The sequence below is a fragment of the Labrus mixtus genome, chromosome 17 (genome assembly GCF_963584025.1).
Source record: "Labrus mixtus chromosome 17, fLabMix1.1, whole genome shotgun sequence".
NCBI classification, from domain to species: domain Eukaryota; kingdom Metazoa; phylum Chordata; class Actinopteri; order Labriformes; family Labridae; genus Labrus; species Labrus mixtus.
Window position 1 is genome coordinate 17,574,986 of NC_083628.1, and position 16,483 is coordinate 17,591,468.

General features: G+C 41.2%; 2 protein-coding genes and 5 non-coding genes across 7 annotated transcripts; all 7 read left to right on the top strand.

Annotated features, from left to right (window-relative positions):
- Nucleotides 1–2,336: 2,336 nt before the first annotated feature.
- On the top strand, nt 2,337–5,360 carry rpl17 (ribosomal protein L17). The gene is made up of 7 exons (XM_061062193.1): nt 2,337–2,425; nt 2,892–2,941; nt 3,132–3,172; nt 3,915–4,049; nt 4,234–4,332; nt 4,919–5,110; nt 5,284–5,360. The coding sequence occupies exons 2-7, from the start codon at nt 2,902–2,904 to the stop codon at nt 5,329–5,331; spliced, it is 555 nt and encodes a 184-aa protein (XP_060918176.1). The 5' UTR covers nt 2,337–2,425; nt 2,892–2,901; the 3' UTR covers nt 5,332–5,360.
- On the top strand, nt 2,985–3,054 carry LOC132992731 (small nucleolar RNA SNORD58). The gene has a single exon (XR_009676370.1). It is a non-coding gene; the product is annotated as a small nucleolar RNA SNORD58 (small nucleolar RNA).
- Nucleotides 3,555–3,621, top strand: LOC132992732 (small nucleolar RNA SNORD58). Its single transcript, XR_009676371.1, has one exon. It is a non-coding gene; the product is annotated as a small nucleolar RNA SNORD58 (small nucleolar RNA).
- Nucleotides 4,094–4,163, top strand: LOC132992728 (small nucleolar RNA SNORD58). The gene has a single exon (XR_009676367.1). It is a non-coding gene; the product is annotated as a small nucleolar RNA SNORD58 (small nucleolar RNA).
- On the top strand, nt 4,508–4,574 carry LOC132992730 (small nucleolar RNA SNORD58). The gene has a single exon (XR_009676369.1). It is a non-coding gene; the product is annotated as a small nucleolar RNA SNORD58 (small nucleolar RNA).
- LOC132992729 (small nucleolar RNA SNORD58) lies at nt 5,149–5,215 on the top strand. Its single transcript, XR_009676368.1, has one exon. It is a non-coding gene; the product is annotated as a small nucleolar RNA SNORD58 (small nucleolar RNA).
- Nucleotides 5,361–9,748: 4,388 nt separating the features above from the next.
- On the top strand, nt 9,749–12,933 carry nkx6.1 (NK6 homeobox 1). The gene is made up of 3 exons (XM_061061298.1): nt 9,749–10,603; nt 10,788–10,960; nt 12,116–12,933. Exons 1-3 carry the CDS (start codon nt 10,036–10,038, stop codon nt 12,377–12,379), a joined length of 1,005 nt encoding a protein of 334 aa, XP_060917281.1. The 5' UTR covers nt 9,749–10,035; the 3' UTR covers nt 12,380–12,933.
- Nucleotides 12,934–16,483: the final 3,550 nt, after the last annotated feature.

Below are 16,483 nucleotides of genomic sequence, written 5' to 3' on the forward strand. Positions count from 1 at the left end.
ATCAACCAGTGTAAATAAGTCTCAGAGCTCCTCAAAACATGTGTGTGAAGTTTCTTGTTCTAAATCCACTCTGATCCTGTATTTGATCATGTCTATAAACCCCTCTATTTCAGCCCTGTTCAGAACAGGCTGTTTCTGTGTCTGTACCTTTAAATATGTAAATGAGCTGTGTCTGACCACGCCCCCTCTCTGGAAGGTCTTGGGTGCCTCTGGCTTTCTCTCTCCATGTCCTATTGTTTACGGTGAGAAGGCAGACTCAGAGGGCAGAACAAACACCTAGTTGTGGGAGTGTCACCCACCTGGGGGAGGGGTTACTGCCCTTTGTGATGTCATGAAGGGAAAATCTCCAAACGGCCTGTTTGAGCACACATTTTCTGAAAAGTGGAGCAGGCTAAAAGACGGAGAGGATGGACTTTTCTCATCATTGGGGGGTTTGTAGACAAACTAGAGACACATATTAGAGTTAGAGGAACATGGAGAAGTGGATTCTACAGAATATGTGACCTTTAAAGGCAGGGTTGGTCATTTTCTAAAACTAACATGATTTTGAAAGTAGCATTTCCTCAGTGCTCTGTCTACGCCCACCACCCCTTCCCCTCTGTGCGCCCTCAAAAGCCATGCTCCAGAAGCGGAGCTCAGCTCATGCTTTGAGTGTGGACTAGTGCACTCGAGGTAGAGAGCGAGCAGGGAGACGTGTGATTGGTTCATCAGATTGGTACTTCGTGGCAGACATTGGTGGAAGTTTTTACAGGCTTACAACTGATACAGATGACGGATTTTCTTTGTTCCTTTTTCAGAGCACATGAATTACTAATTTCTGTCAGGACCTAAAGACAATTTCAACCAAAATCTGAAAAAGTGGATCTGGAAAAATTACCAACCCTGACTTAAAATGAGCAGCTTGACTGAGATTTCAGATATTATCATTTTATTGCTAAATATTTTCAGATCATGATATCCATAGAGCGACCAGTTGTTCACTAAAGTGTCAGATTGAGTTTCTTATCAGAGATGAGTGAGAAACTGTTTGAAGCATATCTGAGAGTTTAAATCCAAGTCAAAAAAATATTTTTACAACATGAGGATTGTAAAATGTAAAACTAATCCAGCTTCCAACGTCAGAAATATGAAATAAAAATTATGAATTTATAGAATTCTAAAACATTTTTTTATAGAATTATTACTTTTTTAAAAAACTTTTGCCAGTTTGGTGAAGACAGAGACGAGAGCGTTCAGGTGTAAGAATAAAGTTACGTTTCTCTTAAAGTAATGATTTAAAATGAAAACAATAAAACATGAAGGATTTTCTGACATTAAATAAATAAAAAAGTAAATGTTGGTGTGTGATGAAATCGAACACAGGTGAGCTGTCAAACAGCACCACCTGCTGTCCAAACACGCTCACTGCAGCCTGAGGGCAGGAGAAAAGAAAGGGAGGAATTATCTCAACATCCAAAGGTAAGAGGGAGCGAGGAGAGCAGAGACAAACAGGAAGGAGACAAATGGACCTACGACGTTAAAGAAAAACAATCTCCAGATTAAACCGTAATATTTACAGTCTATGGATTAAACCCGTAAATGTACAAGAATAAAGTCATAAATTCATTACGTTAATCTTGTAAATTTAAGAGAATAAATTCGTAAATCAATTTAAATTAGGCTATTTTATGTAAATTATTATTCTGCAAGGTTGTAGCCTATCAGAAGAGCGAAAAACACGAAAAACACAACTTCCTCCGAGTCAGTGTGGTTCTTTCTTCAGTTCCTTTTCAGGGTGCTGATATTTTATGACAATGTGAAGATGATGATGATGTGTCAAAAGCATGCGTAGTTTCATTTCTGCATAAGGAAAGACAACACGAAACAGTTTTTACCGACTACACAAGGGAGTGTTTCCTTATTTGTGAAATCTTTACTGAAGTATAACTCGACAAGATGCTCCACGTTTGTGGCTGCTGCTTCTCTTCTGATATAGACTAAAATAACAACTTTAACCTCGAAATGTTATATGTTTGTCTTTAACGTGTCCCTAATCCTCCATCGTAGCTGAAAGGTCATTAAAGATGATTAGTGAACATCCAACAGGTGTGAGCTCTGTGGTGAGGAGGAGGCAGGTAAACATGTCGTCAATACAGCAACGACAGACTCTAAAATACAAAGTGGAAAAAGATCATAGCTAACTGAATGGTTACAGCTGAATTCAGAGCGTGATTGGTAAAAATAGATTTATTTAGACTCAAAACAAGAGTAAATAAATAAATAGATTACTTCCGGTCCACAATCCAGTTGAGAGGGTAAAGAAGACGACAAGAAGCAGCTGCTGCGCTCTTCTCCTCCTCACCAGCAGGGGGCGGTAACCTTTACAAGAAGCAGAAGAAGAGCGGCGCAGTCCCCGGCTCTTCCTCTTCCTTCAGCGGCCTCAGAGGTAGGAGACCAGTCCGTCATGGGACGAACACAATCTGTCTTTAATCTTTATTAAATCTTCACCATCCTGCTTCTAAACCCGCGGAGTTTTATTTACGATGATTTAAACACTCAGATGTTGTTGTAGTTTTGTGTTTGGAGCCGATATTTAACTGTTAATTTGATGTTTGTGGAGACGCCGGGTTCGTGGCTGGTTAACATGTCCGCCATGTTGGATCTGTTTGCAGATGAAACTGAACTAAATTAAGCCTCCCCAGCGCTAATTTATCTGTTTTACCCGTGATTCGTTTGTTTTACAATCTTCTCTTCTATTTCTGGTTCCTCTTGACAGTGTTAGTGACTCTTAATAATCACTGCAGCCGAGGAAATGCTAACACAAGCTAATGCTAACGGAGCAGCTAAGCGTTCACATTTATCATCTCTGTAATTAAAGACTAGTTAATTATATTTTATTCTTCATCCCGCAGATTTCTGAAAATGGTCCGCTACTCTCTCGACCCCGAGAACCCGACTAAATGTGAGTAAAGTGCGCATGTGCGAGTGTTTGTGTGCTAGCATGTTAGCTGTGATGACTTCTTAGGACACCTTTGGATAAATCATGAAAACAAAACAGAATCACACCTGAGCTAACACCTGGTTTATCTTCAACCACACGTGATGCACCTGAGAACTGCTCGTGTCTAATGTTTCTTTCTGTGTTCATTTAGCATGCAAGTCGAGGGGCTCCAACCTCCGGGTTCACTTCAAGGTAAGAAGTTTGTTTTCTAACTTTTATTAATTAAAACTCTTAAATCATGAAGGTTTCTCATATTTATGTCGAGCGAGATGCAAAAACAGCTCGAAATGAGGATGCAACCAATCAGTGATGAGAGATCATTATCTGCACACCTTCATCTGACGTCACATTGAGTGTGTAGTATAATCTGACGTCATTGACTGTTTTCTAAACCTCAAGTAGTTCACACTGATTTAGTCAAAGTGTGTGAGATCTGAAGTTTGTCCAAAATTCCTGGATGTCTCCTGCAGAGCATTGTGGGGCTTTTAAGTATGACCCGTGTGCGCCTGTCTCATACCCCAAAACTGTCCTCAGACATGTGATGCTTCAGTGTGTGTGTGTGATGTGAAGGAGATCGCAGTGATGACAATTTAGGAAAATTTTGTATTAACCATGAAAAGAAATGAGAATATCTGAGCGATCTCCTCCTCACTGTGAATCTGTGACTCAGGGTATTTTTAAATAAATGATTAAGTACAAATCAGGAGCATAACCTCAGGGCTAACCCGTCACTGGGACTAGTTGCAGGTCACATGACCAGTTGTTGTTGCTAACCGTGGGGTTAGAAATGTTTGTCTGTTTGTTGACCACAAAGTCTCGCCTTAAGAATCAGACAGTCGATCACTTCGTGCGCTGTCGGATGTTTTCTGCAGACTCGAGACACAAATAATTACACTCATTGTGGCGCGTTTTGTGTGCGTTTGTTTCTCACCAGAACACCCGTGAGACAGCCCAGGCCATCAAGGGCATGCACATCCGTAAGGCCAACAAGTACCTGAGGGACGTGGTCGTCAAGCACCAGTGTGTCCCGTTCCGCCGCTACAACGGAGGAGTGGGCAGGTGTGCCCAGGTGAGCTCTGACTCCAGCCAATCACACGTCTGGTTGTGATGGCTCTGCTGTGATGACAATCTTAGGACACCTTTGGATTAAAGATGAAAACAACACTTTTAAAATCTGAGCAGTGCCGCGTCGCCTGTGCTAAACGCTCACAGGTAGAACGTGATCTCTGACCGGACGTTTGTCTCTTTTTCAGGCCAAACAGTTCGGCTGGACGCAGGGACGCTGGCCCAAGAAGAGCGCCGAGTTCCTCCTGCACATGCTGAAGAACGCCGAGAGCAACGCTGAGCTCAAGGTACGTCTGAAACCCTCCGACTTCATAACACAAAGCGTTCCTGTCGGTCCCAACAAGTAAGACAAAGACCACTTGGTGTCTCTGAACCATCTGATGTTTGATACTTCAGACAAGGGAAAGGTTGACCCCGGCCTCCGACGCACGCTCTGAAGCGTCACGTGTGATGTGAAGGAGATCGCAGTGATGACAATTTAGGACACCTTTGTATTAACCATGAAAAGAAATGAGAATATCTGAGCGATCTCCTCCTCACTCTGTGAACGCTAAGACGATGCATTCAGACACCCGTTAGTTTTTTTACCCTCACAGCGTGCGATGTTTCTTATTGGAGCGTTCCAACGGGAAGCGAAGCTGCCCGTTTATTGACGAGTCTGAGTGTTGAGATTTGAGTCAACAGCTCGTCAATACAAAACACCACACATCAGTTTGTCCACCTTCAAAATAAAAGCACTACACTTCAGTTTGTCCTCCAAAATAAAAGCACCACACATCAGTTTGACCACCTGCAACCATGCAACGCTCTCGTGCTGTTAGAAACGCTTTGTCTGACCTCCTGATGTTTCTGACCCGTCTCTGCTGTCTTCAGGGTCTTGACGTGGACTCTCTGGTCATCGAGCACATCCAGGTGAACAAGGCGCCAAAGATGAGGAGGCGTACGTACCGTGCTCACGGTCGCATCAATCCATACATGAGCTCCCCGTGTCACATCGAGATGATCCTGACGGAGAAGGAGCAGATCGTCCCCAAACCCGAGGAGGAGGTCGCCCAGAAGAAGAAGGTACGTCTCTCCTTAATGTGCCTGAACGCACCGCGGAGCTGCACTGATGACATCTTAGGACACCTTTGGATAAATGATGAAAATAACACATTAACTCTGAGCGGCTCGGCTTCGTGTCTGACCGCACGGCGCCCGTGTGTGCTGCCTTCATGACTCTCTGTTTGTGTTCGCAGGTTTCACAGAAGAAGCTGAAGAAGCAGAAGCTCATGGCCCGAGAGTAAAAACTGAATAAAGCTCGTACACATGTTAATCCCGCTCTACCTGGGGCTCTTTATTTCTACACACTGAGGTTAACGAGCAAAGGATGCTGATCGGCTGGTTACATCGGGAGTGTCTGAGCGTCATGTTTCAGTCCACAGCTGGTTGATGCTGCAGTGTTTCACTTTGTTTGAATCTATAGTTAAAATCTCTACGTTAATATTTAGATTCTCACTGACTCAAACGTGCAGCTCGTCTGATTACAAGAATTTAATCTCGCTCTGTGTGAGCAGGAGCGTGACGGGAAGACGCAGGCGTATCGAAATATTGATCAAGTAGGGCTGAAGTGTTTCAGAGATTTATGCAGAAAAAATATCAATCTGTTCTATTTTATAGCAGTTTTTTTGGCATGGACATTTTTGTTCTTAGTGACTTAAGAGGGTAGTAAATTAAACTGATGCCTGAGGGTTAAGTGAATTACCCGTTCAGCCTGTAACAGGAAGTGATTAGTTTGTTACCTCACATTGATCAAAGTCTTCAGGGTGTCTGTGTGATGGAAAGAACTGCCCATCAACTCAGAAAACATTTGGAGAACTTCTTTCCAGAACATCTGGAGTTGTTGAAAATTAAAGTGACATCACCACAAGAGGCACCAAGCCCCTCATAGCGTCCAACTCAAACAGGAACACGGCTGTCTTTTCCCGGTCCTGGAACGAGATGTCTGGCTGCAAATCCTTCCACGCAGATAAATACAAAGAGAGTTCTCTTTAGAACCTGCATTTTTAACATTTATAATATTTAATTAAATTAAGCGTTCATGAAGAAACCAAAGCGGGTAAGGATTGAACTCTTCGCCGCTTCGAGGATTCATTGATCAAGAGAAATGGGGCCTTGAAGGCGGTTTTAGTTTCTGTGCGCCCGGAGCCTAGTGGTTAATGCAGGCGCCCCGTGTACAGACTAGACTTTGGCTCCTCCCCTTTCACGTCATGTCTCAGTCCTCAATGGTTCGAGTCCCGTCTCTCCTCTGCGTTCTCCGTCCAATAAATGTATAAACAGACGGTGCGGAGGAGCTGAGCAGCTCAAAGACTAAAAAGTAATCGTGTTTAAGGCGACTTCACGCCTCAGTGAGAGAGTCCAGTTTAAGATCCTGCAGAGCCCCGGTTGTCCAAATCCCCCGACTGACCCCCCTAAATCCTCTCTTCATCTCTAAACTCTGAAACAATCCTGTGAGGTAAGAAATAAGGATATAAAACAGGAAGTGACGGCGTGACGCCTTCATGACGGGATGTTAAAATGTAACTGAACGATGATCCAGAAAGTAACCATGTTACAGACGACCCGCCCCCTGAGGTGGTTAAAGCGCCAACAGGCCGATCCAAACACCGACATGAGAACCAAACAACAACTAAATTGAAGAACAAATCTCCCTGAACGACTTATTTTATATTTAAAGTGAATCTACTTTTCTGTGTTTGTTTTCACACGGGACATTTTGAATCATTTAAAAAATCCTCTCTGAGAACCCCTGTTACAGTTCCTCAGTAACTAGTTACAGTATGATTACAGTCTTACTAGTCTGACAGGAAGTGACAGGAAGTGACCCCCTCTCCTCAGAGGAGACTTGACCCTGGCCGGGTCCTGACTCCTGGTTTATGACTTCTTGTCTCAGTCCTGATGGTTTCATCTTTTAGTCACGTGACATAAAATAATAAAAACATGTTTAAAGAAGTTTCTGATCGTTTAAGAGATGTAATGATGTAATGAGACTCTGTACTGTTTACAGTTTTTTTCCAATTGCTAAAACACAATTTTGCAAACTAGGCTGGTTTTATCAAAATACTTAACACAACTCACAAAACCACACACCCAAACTGCAAAATACCTAATATATCCTGCAAAATGAAGCACTGCAACCAAAACTACATTATCAAAATCAAACTTCTGCACCAAATGGCACACGCTTCATTCATATTACCAGATTGTTGTCTAACCAACCACACACTGTTGGACATAATGAAAAGCACTCTCATCTTTAGTATGCTTTGCCATAATACTAAAATAGTTCAAATTGTAGAAAATTCTTCAGATTGTTCAAATGTACAGAAATATTTGCAGATACACACACATGCTGTTGAAACATTAATTTTTTTATTTTTCACCAAACAAGTCAGTGCAACATATACCAGTACAGTAAAACGGCTCAAGTTGGGCTGATCTCTGTCCAGCCTCTCACATTGTCAGCCCATGATGACATGATCAACTCAGGTTGCTCTGATTTCATTTGAAAGTTGTTTTCTTCTTTGGCCATGAACTCCTCTACCAGCTCTACCCCTACATCTCACTCTTCCTCCCCCTCTCATTCTCATCCTCCCTCTTCCTCTTCCTCTCTCTGCAACCTCTTCCCTTGTTGTTGTAAAAAAAAAAAAAAAGGTTCTCACTTGTGGTCTTTTCATAGTGCTTACTTCCTCACCAGCTCATGTAGTGTCATTTTGAATGGCAGTGTTTTGAAATGGCAAACATTTGACTTTATGTCAGATTGTTCTGTCTTATGCAGAGAACCGTGTTCAGTGCATTTAAAAAGAATTGAAAAAATGTGTGTAAAGCAGAAAATGTGTTTAGACTTTTGGAGACTTGCTCTCTGTGTGTCAGTTGAAATAATTGTGCTATGCATGTCATTTTAGTGTGTTAGCAATTGGAAAAAACTGTAAGGTTTTTAATGTGTTCACTTGCTGTCTGCTGTCGGTGCAGTTCTGAAAGAGTCCACCAGGGGGCGATCGTGTATCACTGAGTGTGTGTGCAGATAAATATTAAGAAATCCTCTGAGTGACAGAAAGAGAAACTTAATGCAGTTAGAGTTAAAAACAATATTTAAAAAATGTGTCTTCATATCAATTTAAAGAAACCAGTTTGACCTGAGAGCAGATGTTACAGGTGTTAGAGGTCTCAGGTAAGACGAGGTCAGTTTATTTATAGAGCACATTTCAGAAAGAAGGAAGAGTGCTTCAGATGGTACCGTCTCAGCCGTCTGAGGTGTTACAGGTATTGCAGGTGTGTGTCCTGTGTCAGCGCAGTCTTTTTGAGGGTTTTATCAGAAAATATGAGAATCATTTCTTTCCGGCTCTCAGAATATGAAAGGTGATTAAAGACGATGTGCACGTGAAGTGTTCCTGAACGTCTCGTGATGAAAGAGGAGGAGGTTATTAAATTCTTCTTCTACTCTTCTTTTATTCACCACCTGAGATTTGATGTTTTAAGTTTTTTGTTTTGATCCGGCACGTGGCGCCCCCAGGTGGCGTGGAGCTGAACGCCGTCTGCGTGAACGTTTGAAATAAATTAAAAAGTGAAATAAAATAATTTATAACAACAGTAAAGATTTATCACCAACAGTCTGATATTTTCATCTCATTAAATATATTGAATCGGTCGAACGTTTGCTCGATTTTCAGAATAAAACTAAAAACAGAGAAATTAAAACATTATTAAAAAACTTAAATCAAACTGCATCATGAACCTCTTCACATCACAATATTAAAAATGTCAAACTTTAAAGTTTGTAATCGTTAATCTTCGTTAGTTATTTGAATAAATCGTTAACTCTTCGCTGGTCGAGACGAGTGTCGTTTGTTTTGAAAGGTCAAAGGTTAAAGTCGACGCTGCATTTAAATTTAAATTTGTCAGCGGAAACAAACACAAACGATTCAAATAGTTAAACCCGATAAATCACAGGTTTGAAATTCTGTTACTTTGTGTTTCAAAATAAAAATTGTTCGGCTTTTATTTTGAAAATTGTCGTAAATGATTCAAATTAAAATCTGACACTTTAATAAAAAACAAACGGATTTTTTATTTCAGTCGATTGTAGATTAATCCAAATCAATCTCTCTGTTAAATAAATAAAGTTTAAATCTTTAATTTAAGGTCAGCTGGTTTTATAAATATGACGTCATTAATTAATTAATAATTTATGAATTTAAAGCTTCCTGCACGTGTCTGAACTTTGACCTTCATAGATTCAGAGTTTTAAAATAAAACATGAAATCTTATTTTGATAAACTGATCAGTGTTTCCGTTTGTACTTCCTGTTTGTGGAAATGTAAATTCAGAAATGAACTCAGAAATTAAAATAAATAAATAATATTTAAATAAAGACAGAGTGAAGGAGAGGCACGTGAGATAAACTCACGCGATCACAGCTGTTATTAATGTTACAGGTGAGTTATTTATTATTACAGGTGTTTTATTAAACCTGTCACAGTCTCGTGAGTCTCTTTTCATCTTTCTACAAACATCTGAGTTTTTTTTCCATTCGATCAGCCAATCAGGAGGCTTCCCTAAATCTATACACCCCTACGTCACAGAGAGGTCAGCCAATCAGGACAGAGACACCCCCCAGTTCTCTGAAAGTTTGGACTTTAGCTCATAGAGGATCTGATCCGGTTTTATTGTCTCTGCCTGAGGACCAGAGAGGACCCGGACCCGCACAGACCCGCACAGGCACGCACAGACTGCGAGGGAAGATCTGCTGTGAGGAGATTAATTTTTATTTTTGTTTCATCAAAGAAACTCTCAGGACTCACCTGTTCCTGGTCCTGAGATGGGCTTGAGTTCCAGAGTGGAGCGGCTTCTGGTCCAGCTGTAGTCCGGACTGTGAGGAGCAGGCAGAGCCCCGCACAGCCCCCGGTCCCGGCCCCGCACAGCCCCCGGTCCGGCCCCGCGCAGCCCCGGTGATGTTAGCGGTGGGTCAGATGGACGGGTCCCGACAGAGCGCCTTCCTCCTCAGCCCCCCTCCGTTAGCGGCTCTGCACAGCATGACGGAGATGAAGACCCCGCTGTACCCGGCCTACCCCCTTTCCTCCCCCGGCCACAACTCCTCCACCTCCCCGGCCACCACCTCCCCTAACCCGGGCGGCATGGCGGGCTCCTCCCCGGGCATCAAGAGCTCCGGGGGGATGTCGTCGGGGCTTGGTTCCCCGCAGCTGAGCTCCTCCGCCACCCCGCACGGGATTAACGACATCCTGAGCCGGCCCTCCGCTGCTGCCGCCGCCGCCGCAGCCTCGGTGGCTGTTGCCGCCGCCTCGTCCTCCGCGGGGATCCTGTCCAGTCTGCCCCGGTTCAGCAGTCTCAGCCCCCCGCCTCCACACGGACTCTACTTCAGCCCCGGGGCCGCCGCCGTGGCCGTGGCCCGGTACCCGAAGCCTCTGGCGGAGCTGCCGGGCAGGACGCCCATCTTCTGGCCCGGAGTGATGCAGAGCGCGCCGTGGAGGGACGCCCGGTTCGCGTGTTCAGCGCGAGAGTGTAAGCAGGGCTCAGGGCGGGAATTTAAAAACAAATAAATATCTGATTAATAATAATAATAATAATAATAATAATAATAATAATAATAATAATAATAATAATAATAATAAAACTATTTGTAATTATTAAAGTGTCCTGGTCTGGTTTTAACCCGTGCTATCTTCACATGTTGTCCCGGTTTCAGACCAGAATTCGGTGCTGCTGGATAAAGACGGGAAACGGAAACACACGCGGCCCACCTTCTCCGGTCAGCAGATCTTCGCGCTGGAAAAAACGTTTGAACAAACCAAATACCTGGCGGGACCGGAGCGCGCGAGGCTGGCCTACAGCCTGGGGATGACGGAGAGCCAGGTCAAGGTGAGCCCGGGAAACAGAGACACTCAAATGAAATACAATAAAATAAATATGAATTAAAGTAAAGTCTTTATTTTTAAGTGTTTGTCTGTTTTTTTCAGGCTCAGAAATAAAGGCTTAATGTTTTTACTCTTAGAGGTTAAAAATGTAAATAAGGAATAAAGATTTTAAACATTATTTAAGTAACCTAATTTAAAATATTTAAACATTTATTTAAATTAAAAACAGAGTCTGACGTGTTGATTCTCAGTTTGATTAAACTTCCTTCAGTTTTTTATATTTCTGCTCGTTTTTTTATTTCTCGTTTTGTTTGAGCAACAACAATAATACTACTACTAATAATAATAATAATAAACAGGTTAGATTAAAAACTGTAACGTGTTTTTAATGAGTTCAGAACATTTGAAATGTTTTATAAAATAAAGAAATGAAACTCAGATTTAAAAACAGGAGAGTCAGAGCTGTCAGTGAAAGATCCCTGAAACCAGCACACACTGGGAACAAGACTGTTTATAACTAATTCAAACTAATATTTCTGTTCAATAACTGAATCATGTAAATACAGTTATATTATGTAAATATAGTATCCTCCTCATCAATCTGCTAATGTCTCCTCACCGCTCTCATCTCATCTTTAGCTTATTTATGTTTTTATTTAAAATTATACTTTTTATTCATTGTGTGTGTGTGTGTGTGTGTGTGTGTGTGTGTGTGTGTGTGTGTGTGTGTGATCTGATCTGATTCTGAATGGTTTTAAATGTTTCTTCAGGTCTGACATTTGGAACTCTCCTGGATTAAAAACAATGATTTTACAACCATTAATATAAATATAAATATATATATATATATTCCCGAAAATAAATAAAGAAATAAACAAAATATACACACATATATATATATATGTATATTTTGTTTATTTCTTTATTTATTTTCTCAGTTCTCTTATTTATCTTTTGGTATTTTTTCCCCCCTCTCTCCTCACTCTGTCCGCTCTCATGTTTTTATCCTGGTACTCAGAATGACTGTGACCCGGGTTAAACCTGACCCGGGTTAAACCTGACTCGTGTTCAACCTGACCCGGGTTAATCCTGACCCCGGTGTGTGTGTGTGTGTGTGTGTGTGTGTGTGTGTGTGTGTGTGTGTGTGTGTCTCGTGCAGGTGTGGTTCCAGAACCGGAGGACGAAGTGGCGGAAGAAGCACGCGGCGGAGATGGCGACCGCGAAGAAGAAGCAGGACTCGGAGACGGAGAGACTGAAGGGGGGTTCGGACGTCGAGGACGAGGACGACGACTACAACAAACCGTTAGACCCGAACTCGGACGACGAGAAGATCACCCAGCTGCTCAACAAACACAAACCGGGAGCAGGACCCGGACCGGGCCCGGGGCTGCTGATGCACGGATCGGAGAACGACAGCTCTTAACTCGGAGACCCAGAGACTAAGAGACTCAGAGACCCAGAGACCCAGAGACTCAGAGACCCAGAGACCCAGAGACCCAGACACTCGCAGACCCGGAGACTCAGAGACCCGGACACTCGGTGACTCGGACTCTGTTTGTGGAAACGAGAGGAACTGAGGAGTTTTTAGTTTTCCTGCGGAGCTTCATGCCGGACTCACAAGGAGCTCATCGGACTCTCAGAGGCCTAAACCCGGACAGGCCGGAGCAGCTCGGCTCGGCTCGGCTCGGCTCGGTTATTTTTGTAAATAATCCGTGAGTTGTGAGATTAGAAAAGAATAATTTAAATGTTTTTGTACAGACCACTGCTCCCAGATCAGCTCACACTTTATTTTGAGTTCACTCAAACTTTTCCTGCTTCTCAGCGGGTCCCTGAACGCCTCTTTGACACATCAGATTAGGGGGAACCCGTGAACGCAGCACACGCACCTGTACAGACGTGTTTTTATTTATATGTGGAATGTACCTGACAGGTAAATGTAATGATGCACTTTTATTTAATAAAAACACCATGATGGACCATCTGGCCACGTGCACTCGTTAATGACACGTCATTAATTTATGACGTCACTCATTCCTCAATTAATTGATCTGCCTCATTAATATTCATCAATTAGCTGCTGCGTCACAGAACAAATATATTTATTTTATTATGAAAGGACTTTTAATTTGAAATCTTCCGGTTCTTAATTATAAATTTAAAATAAATAAAGAAAACCGAGAACTAACGAACATCAACGAAACAAACATCAGATTTCCATTATTATTATTTTTTATAATTATAATAATATTTACCATGATGATGATTATTCCTGTCCTCTGTGAGCTCCAACAAAAATACTTTATTTTATTTTATTTAACGGGGATTAATGTTTATAATTTATAAACATTTAAAATGAATTGTGACTCCGGAATGAGGCAGAAACATCTCATAATAAAATTCATTCAATTCATTCATGATAATAGATATTGTTCCTTTAATGTAAAAAAACCCAAAACGTTTTCAAGTCTTAAAAATCAAATGTATTATTTATGACACAAACCGGAAGTGAAACAATCAGCTGGACCTCGGCTCTTAAAACGCTGATGAATGATTATTATCATTTAATTGAGTGACACAAGAATCTGAATATTTAAAAGAAGAAGAGATAATTATGAGCTGTCAGGAACATCAAAACATCTTCACACACTTCCGGTACCAATATTAAAAAAAAAAACGATGTCCCTCACGGTGAAAAAATCATTTAACTATCATTATTTTGTTCTAAATGTCTTTAACTAGAAGAAACCTGACTGATAGAGAGAATCTTATTTTCAGAGTCCGGGCCGAGAGCAGCACAACAAACCAGAGACAGAAATAATCCCTAAAACCTCCATCCTCCTCTAACAGACTCTGCCCTCCTCCTCTTTTGTTATTATTATTATTATTATTATTATTGTTATTATTATTATTATTATAAATCACATATCGTCCTGAAGTCACAGAGAAAAAAGTAATTATTCAAAGCTTCTTCCTCCAACACCCTCAATCGAATAATTAAAACATTCAAATAAGTTAACTTTCATATCAAAAACCTCAAGAAAGTCATTTATTATTATTATTATTATTATTATCATTATTATTATTATTGTCGGCTTAAACTAACCCTCTTATCACTTTAAATATTTTATCACGAAAGAGTCGAATTGAATAAATATATATAATAAACCGAAGTCTTTTATTTTGAAGGTTAAACTCTGCATCAGAAGTTCTGTAATTATAAAAGAGATTTATGATTTATGATTAATTTATTTCAAGTCATTTTTGGGCCTTCTTTAGATCAGCTGAGACAGGAAGTGTTGCGAGGAGAGAGCGGGGGACGGTGTGCAGCAAAGGGCCGGGGTCGGACTCGAACCCACGGCTGCTGCATTGAGGACTATAGTCTCCGTACATCGACTCCCCTAAATAATCACTTTAAATATTTTATTTTGAAAGAGTCGAATAAAAGACATAAAACTGGACTCATTATTTTATTTTGAAGGTTAAAATCAGCATCAAAAGTTCTGAAATCATAAAATAAAATAATTATTTATGATTATAATTCTTTAACTCAAAAGTTTTAAACACATGACCACGTTTAAAAAAAAAAAAAATAATGTAAAGATTTCATTTATTTAATTTCCTGCTTCCTCTTTCTTCTTCTTTGTTTTTAATAATTAATCATTAAATCAGACGAGATTGAAACGAACAAACAAATAATTTTTTTTAAACCTTTTTAGTCTGATCATTAAATTTAAAATCGATCCATCAGTCGTTTGATGAATAATCTTCTGATCATCACGTCGTAATGGTTACAGTCAAACTGCGAGCGCAGAAATCCGTTTAAACGGGCCCGTCCCCTCAGAGTCCTGGGGGGGCCTTTAAACAGGCCCGGCTCCTCTGGTTGGAAACCTCTGTCCTATGAAAAGTCCTGAACTCAACATGGAGCACTAACCACTAAACCCCCGGCGCCGCTGAACATGAAATGTTTCTGTGACTGTTAAAGTTTCTTTAATTGAAAACGTCTCGTTATGTTTTAAAGTTTGTCGAAATTATAATTAATTATTGTTCAGGTTCAGACATTAAAAACAGATTTCAGATAAATGGATTCACTGAGTTGATCTCAGCCGGACTCGTTAGTGAAGATTTATCGTCTGAATATAAAAATCTAAACGATGTGTTCCACAGCAGCTCACGTTTCTGCTCCTGATTAAGGTCCTTGAATACATCATCGTACCTTCAAATCGAGATGGTGAACGCCTCACGGTGTGTCAGGAATAAAATTAAAAATCAAAAAATATGGTTAAATTTTAGAAAACTTAATTTATCCTCACCAGGTCGATCACTTTACATCTCACCTGATTGAAACAAGAAACGAGTTGAAGAAGAACCAATTTAATAAAATTATCAAACCTTTACAAGTTTACCTTTTTTAGAACATGACAATGATGTGACCTTATCGGCTTCAAGTCTAAGATTTGAATTGCTCTGGTGTATATCATCATCATCATCGTCAGAGGCTCGGTGGTCGTCCGTGCTGCTTGTGACCAGCAATATAACTGAGGTGTGAAATAATCCCACAGTGCATGAAGGCATAGGCAGCATGAAGCGTTAAACGATCCTCAATGTGTTTAAACTGGACTTTTCAATCCTGCTCACCATTTTCACTTGAGCCGACATTCAGGAACTCTAAAGGTCACATATTATTTATAATCCACTTCACCATGTTTCTCCAACACTAATATTTGTCTCTAGTCTACAAACCCCCCCAGTCACGAGAAAAGTCCATCCTCTCCGTCTTTTGCCTGCTCCACTTTTCAGAAAATGTGTGCTCAAAGAGGCCGTTTGGAGATTTTCCCTTCATGACATCACAAAGGGCAGTAACCCCTCCCCCAGGTGGGTGACACTCCCACAGCTAGGTGTTTGTTCTGCCCTCTGAGTCTGCCTTCTCACCGTAAACAATAGTACATGGAGCGAGAAAGACAGAGACACCCAAGCCCTTCCAGAGAGGGTCAGACACAGCTCATTTACATATTTAAAGGTACAGACACAGAAACAGCCTGTTCTGAGCAGGGCTGAAATGCATCAAACATAAAAACGTTGCAGGAGTTTCTCTGCGATTTCTAGTAAATTAAAAACAATAAATTAACCCTTAATAAATGTCCAGGATGTCTGTTTTTGTTACCGTGGTAACACAGGTATGAATGTTGTTAGATTTTTTTCTAGAATCAAATTGAAGTTTAAGAATCAGTCGTTGTCAAAAGCCTCCGTGATATTAAACAGAAACCACGGGGACGACGGGAGTGACGCTCTCGTGATTTCACTCTGACTTTTTAAAAATCATTTAAAACTCGTTCGGAGGACGGCGTTAGATAACGTCGAGAGACGACGTGGAAACATCCTATCTGACCTCGGGCGGTTTCATCCTCTCTGAAAACAAACATCAGCTGCCTTCTCCTCCTGCCGACGTCTCTGCTCCGTCAGGCCGCAGGTGGAGTTAACAAGCTCTGTGTTGACTCCAGCTGCGGGGGAACATCTCTTTTTGTGTTCC

What these genes read in the sequence shown, in the direction of transcription:
- rpl17 (XM_061062193.1), top strand. Translation starts at nt 2,902, where the DNA reads ATGGTCCGCTACTCTCTCGACCCCGAGAACCCGACTAAAT. An exon ending in ACCTCCGGGTTCACTTCAAG is followed by an intron (nt 3,173 to 3,914) that starts GTAAGAAGTTTG and finishes GTTTCTCACCAG; the next exon opens with AACACCCGTGAGACAGCCCA. An exon ending in AGGTCGCCCAGAAGAAGAAG is followed by an intron (nt 5,111 to 5,283) that starts GTACGTCTCTCC and finishes TTGTGTTCGCAG; the next exon opens with GTTTCACAGAAGAAGCTGAA.
- nkx6.1 (XM_061061298.1), top strand. Translation starts at nt 10,036, where the DNA reads ATGTTAGCGGTGGGTCAGATGGACGGGTCCCGACAGAGCGCCTTCCTC. An exon ending in CGCGTGTTCAGCGCGAGAGT is followed by an intron (nt 10,604 to 10,787) that starts GTAAGCAGGGCT and finishes TCCCGGTTTCAG; the next exon opens with ACCAGAATTCGGTGCTGCTG. An exon ending in TGACGGAGAGCCAGGTCAAG is followed by an intron (nt 10,961 to 12,115) that starts GTGAGCCCGGGA and finishes TGTCTCGTGCAG; the next exon opens with GTGTGGTTCCAGAACCGGAG.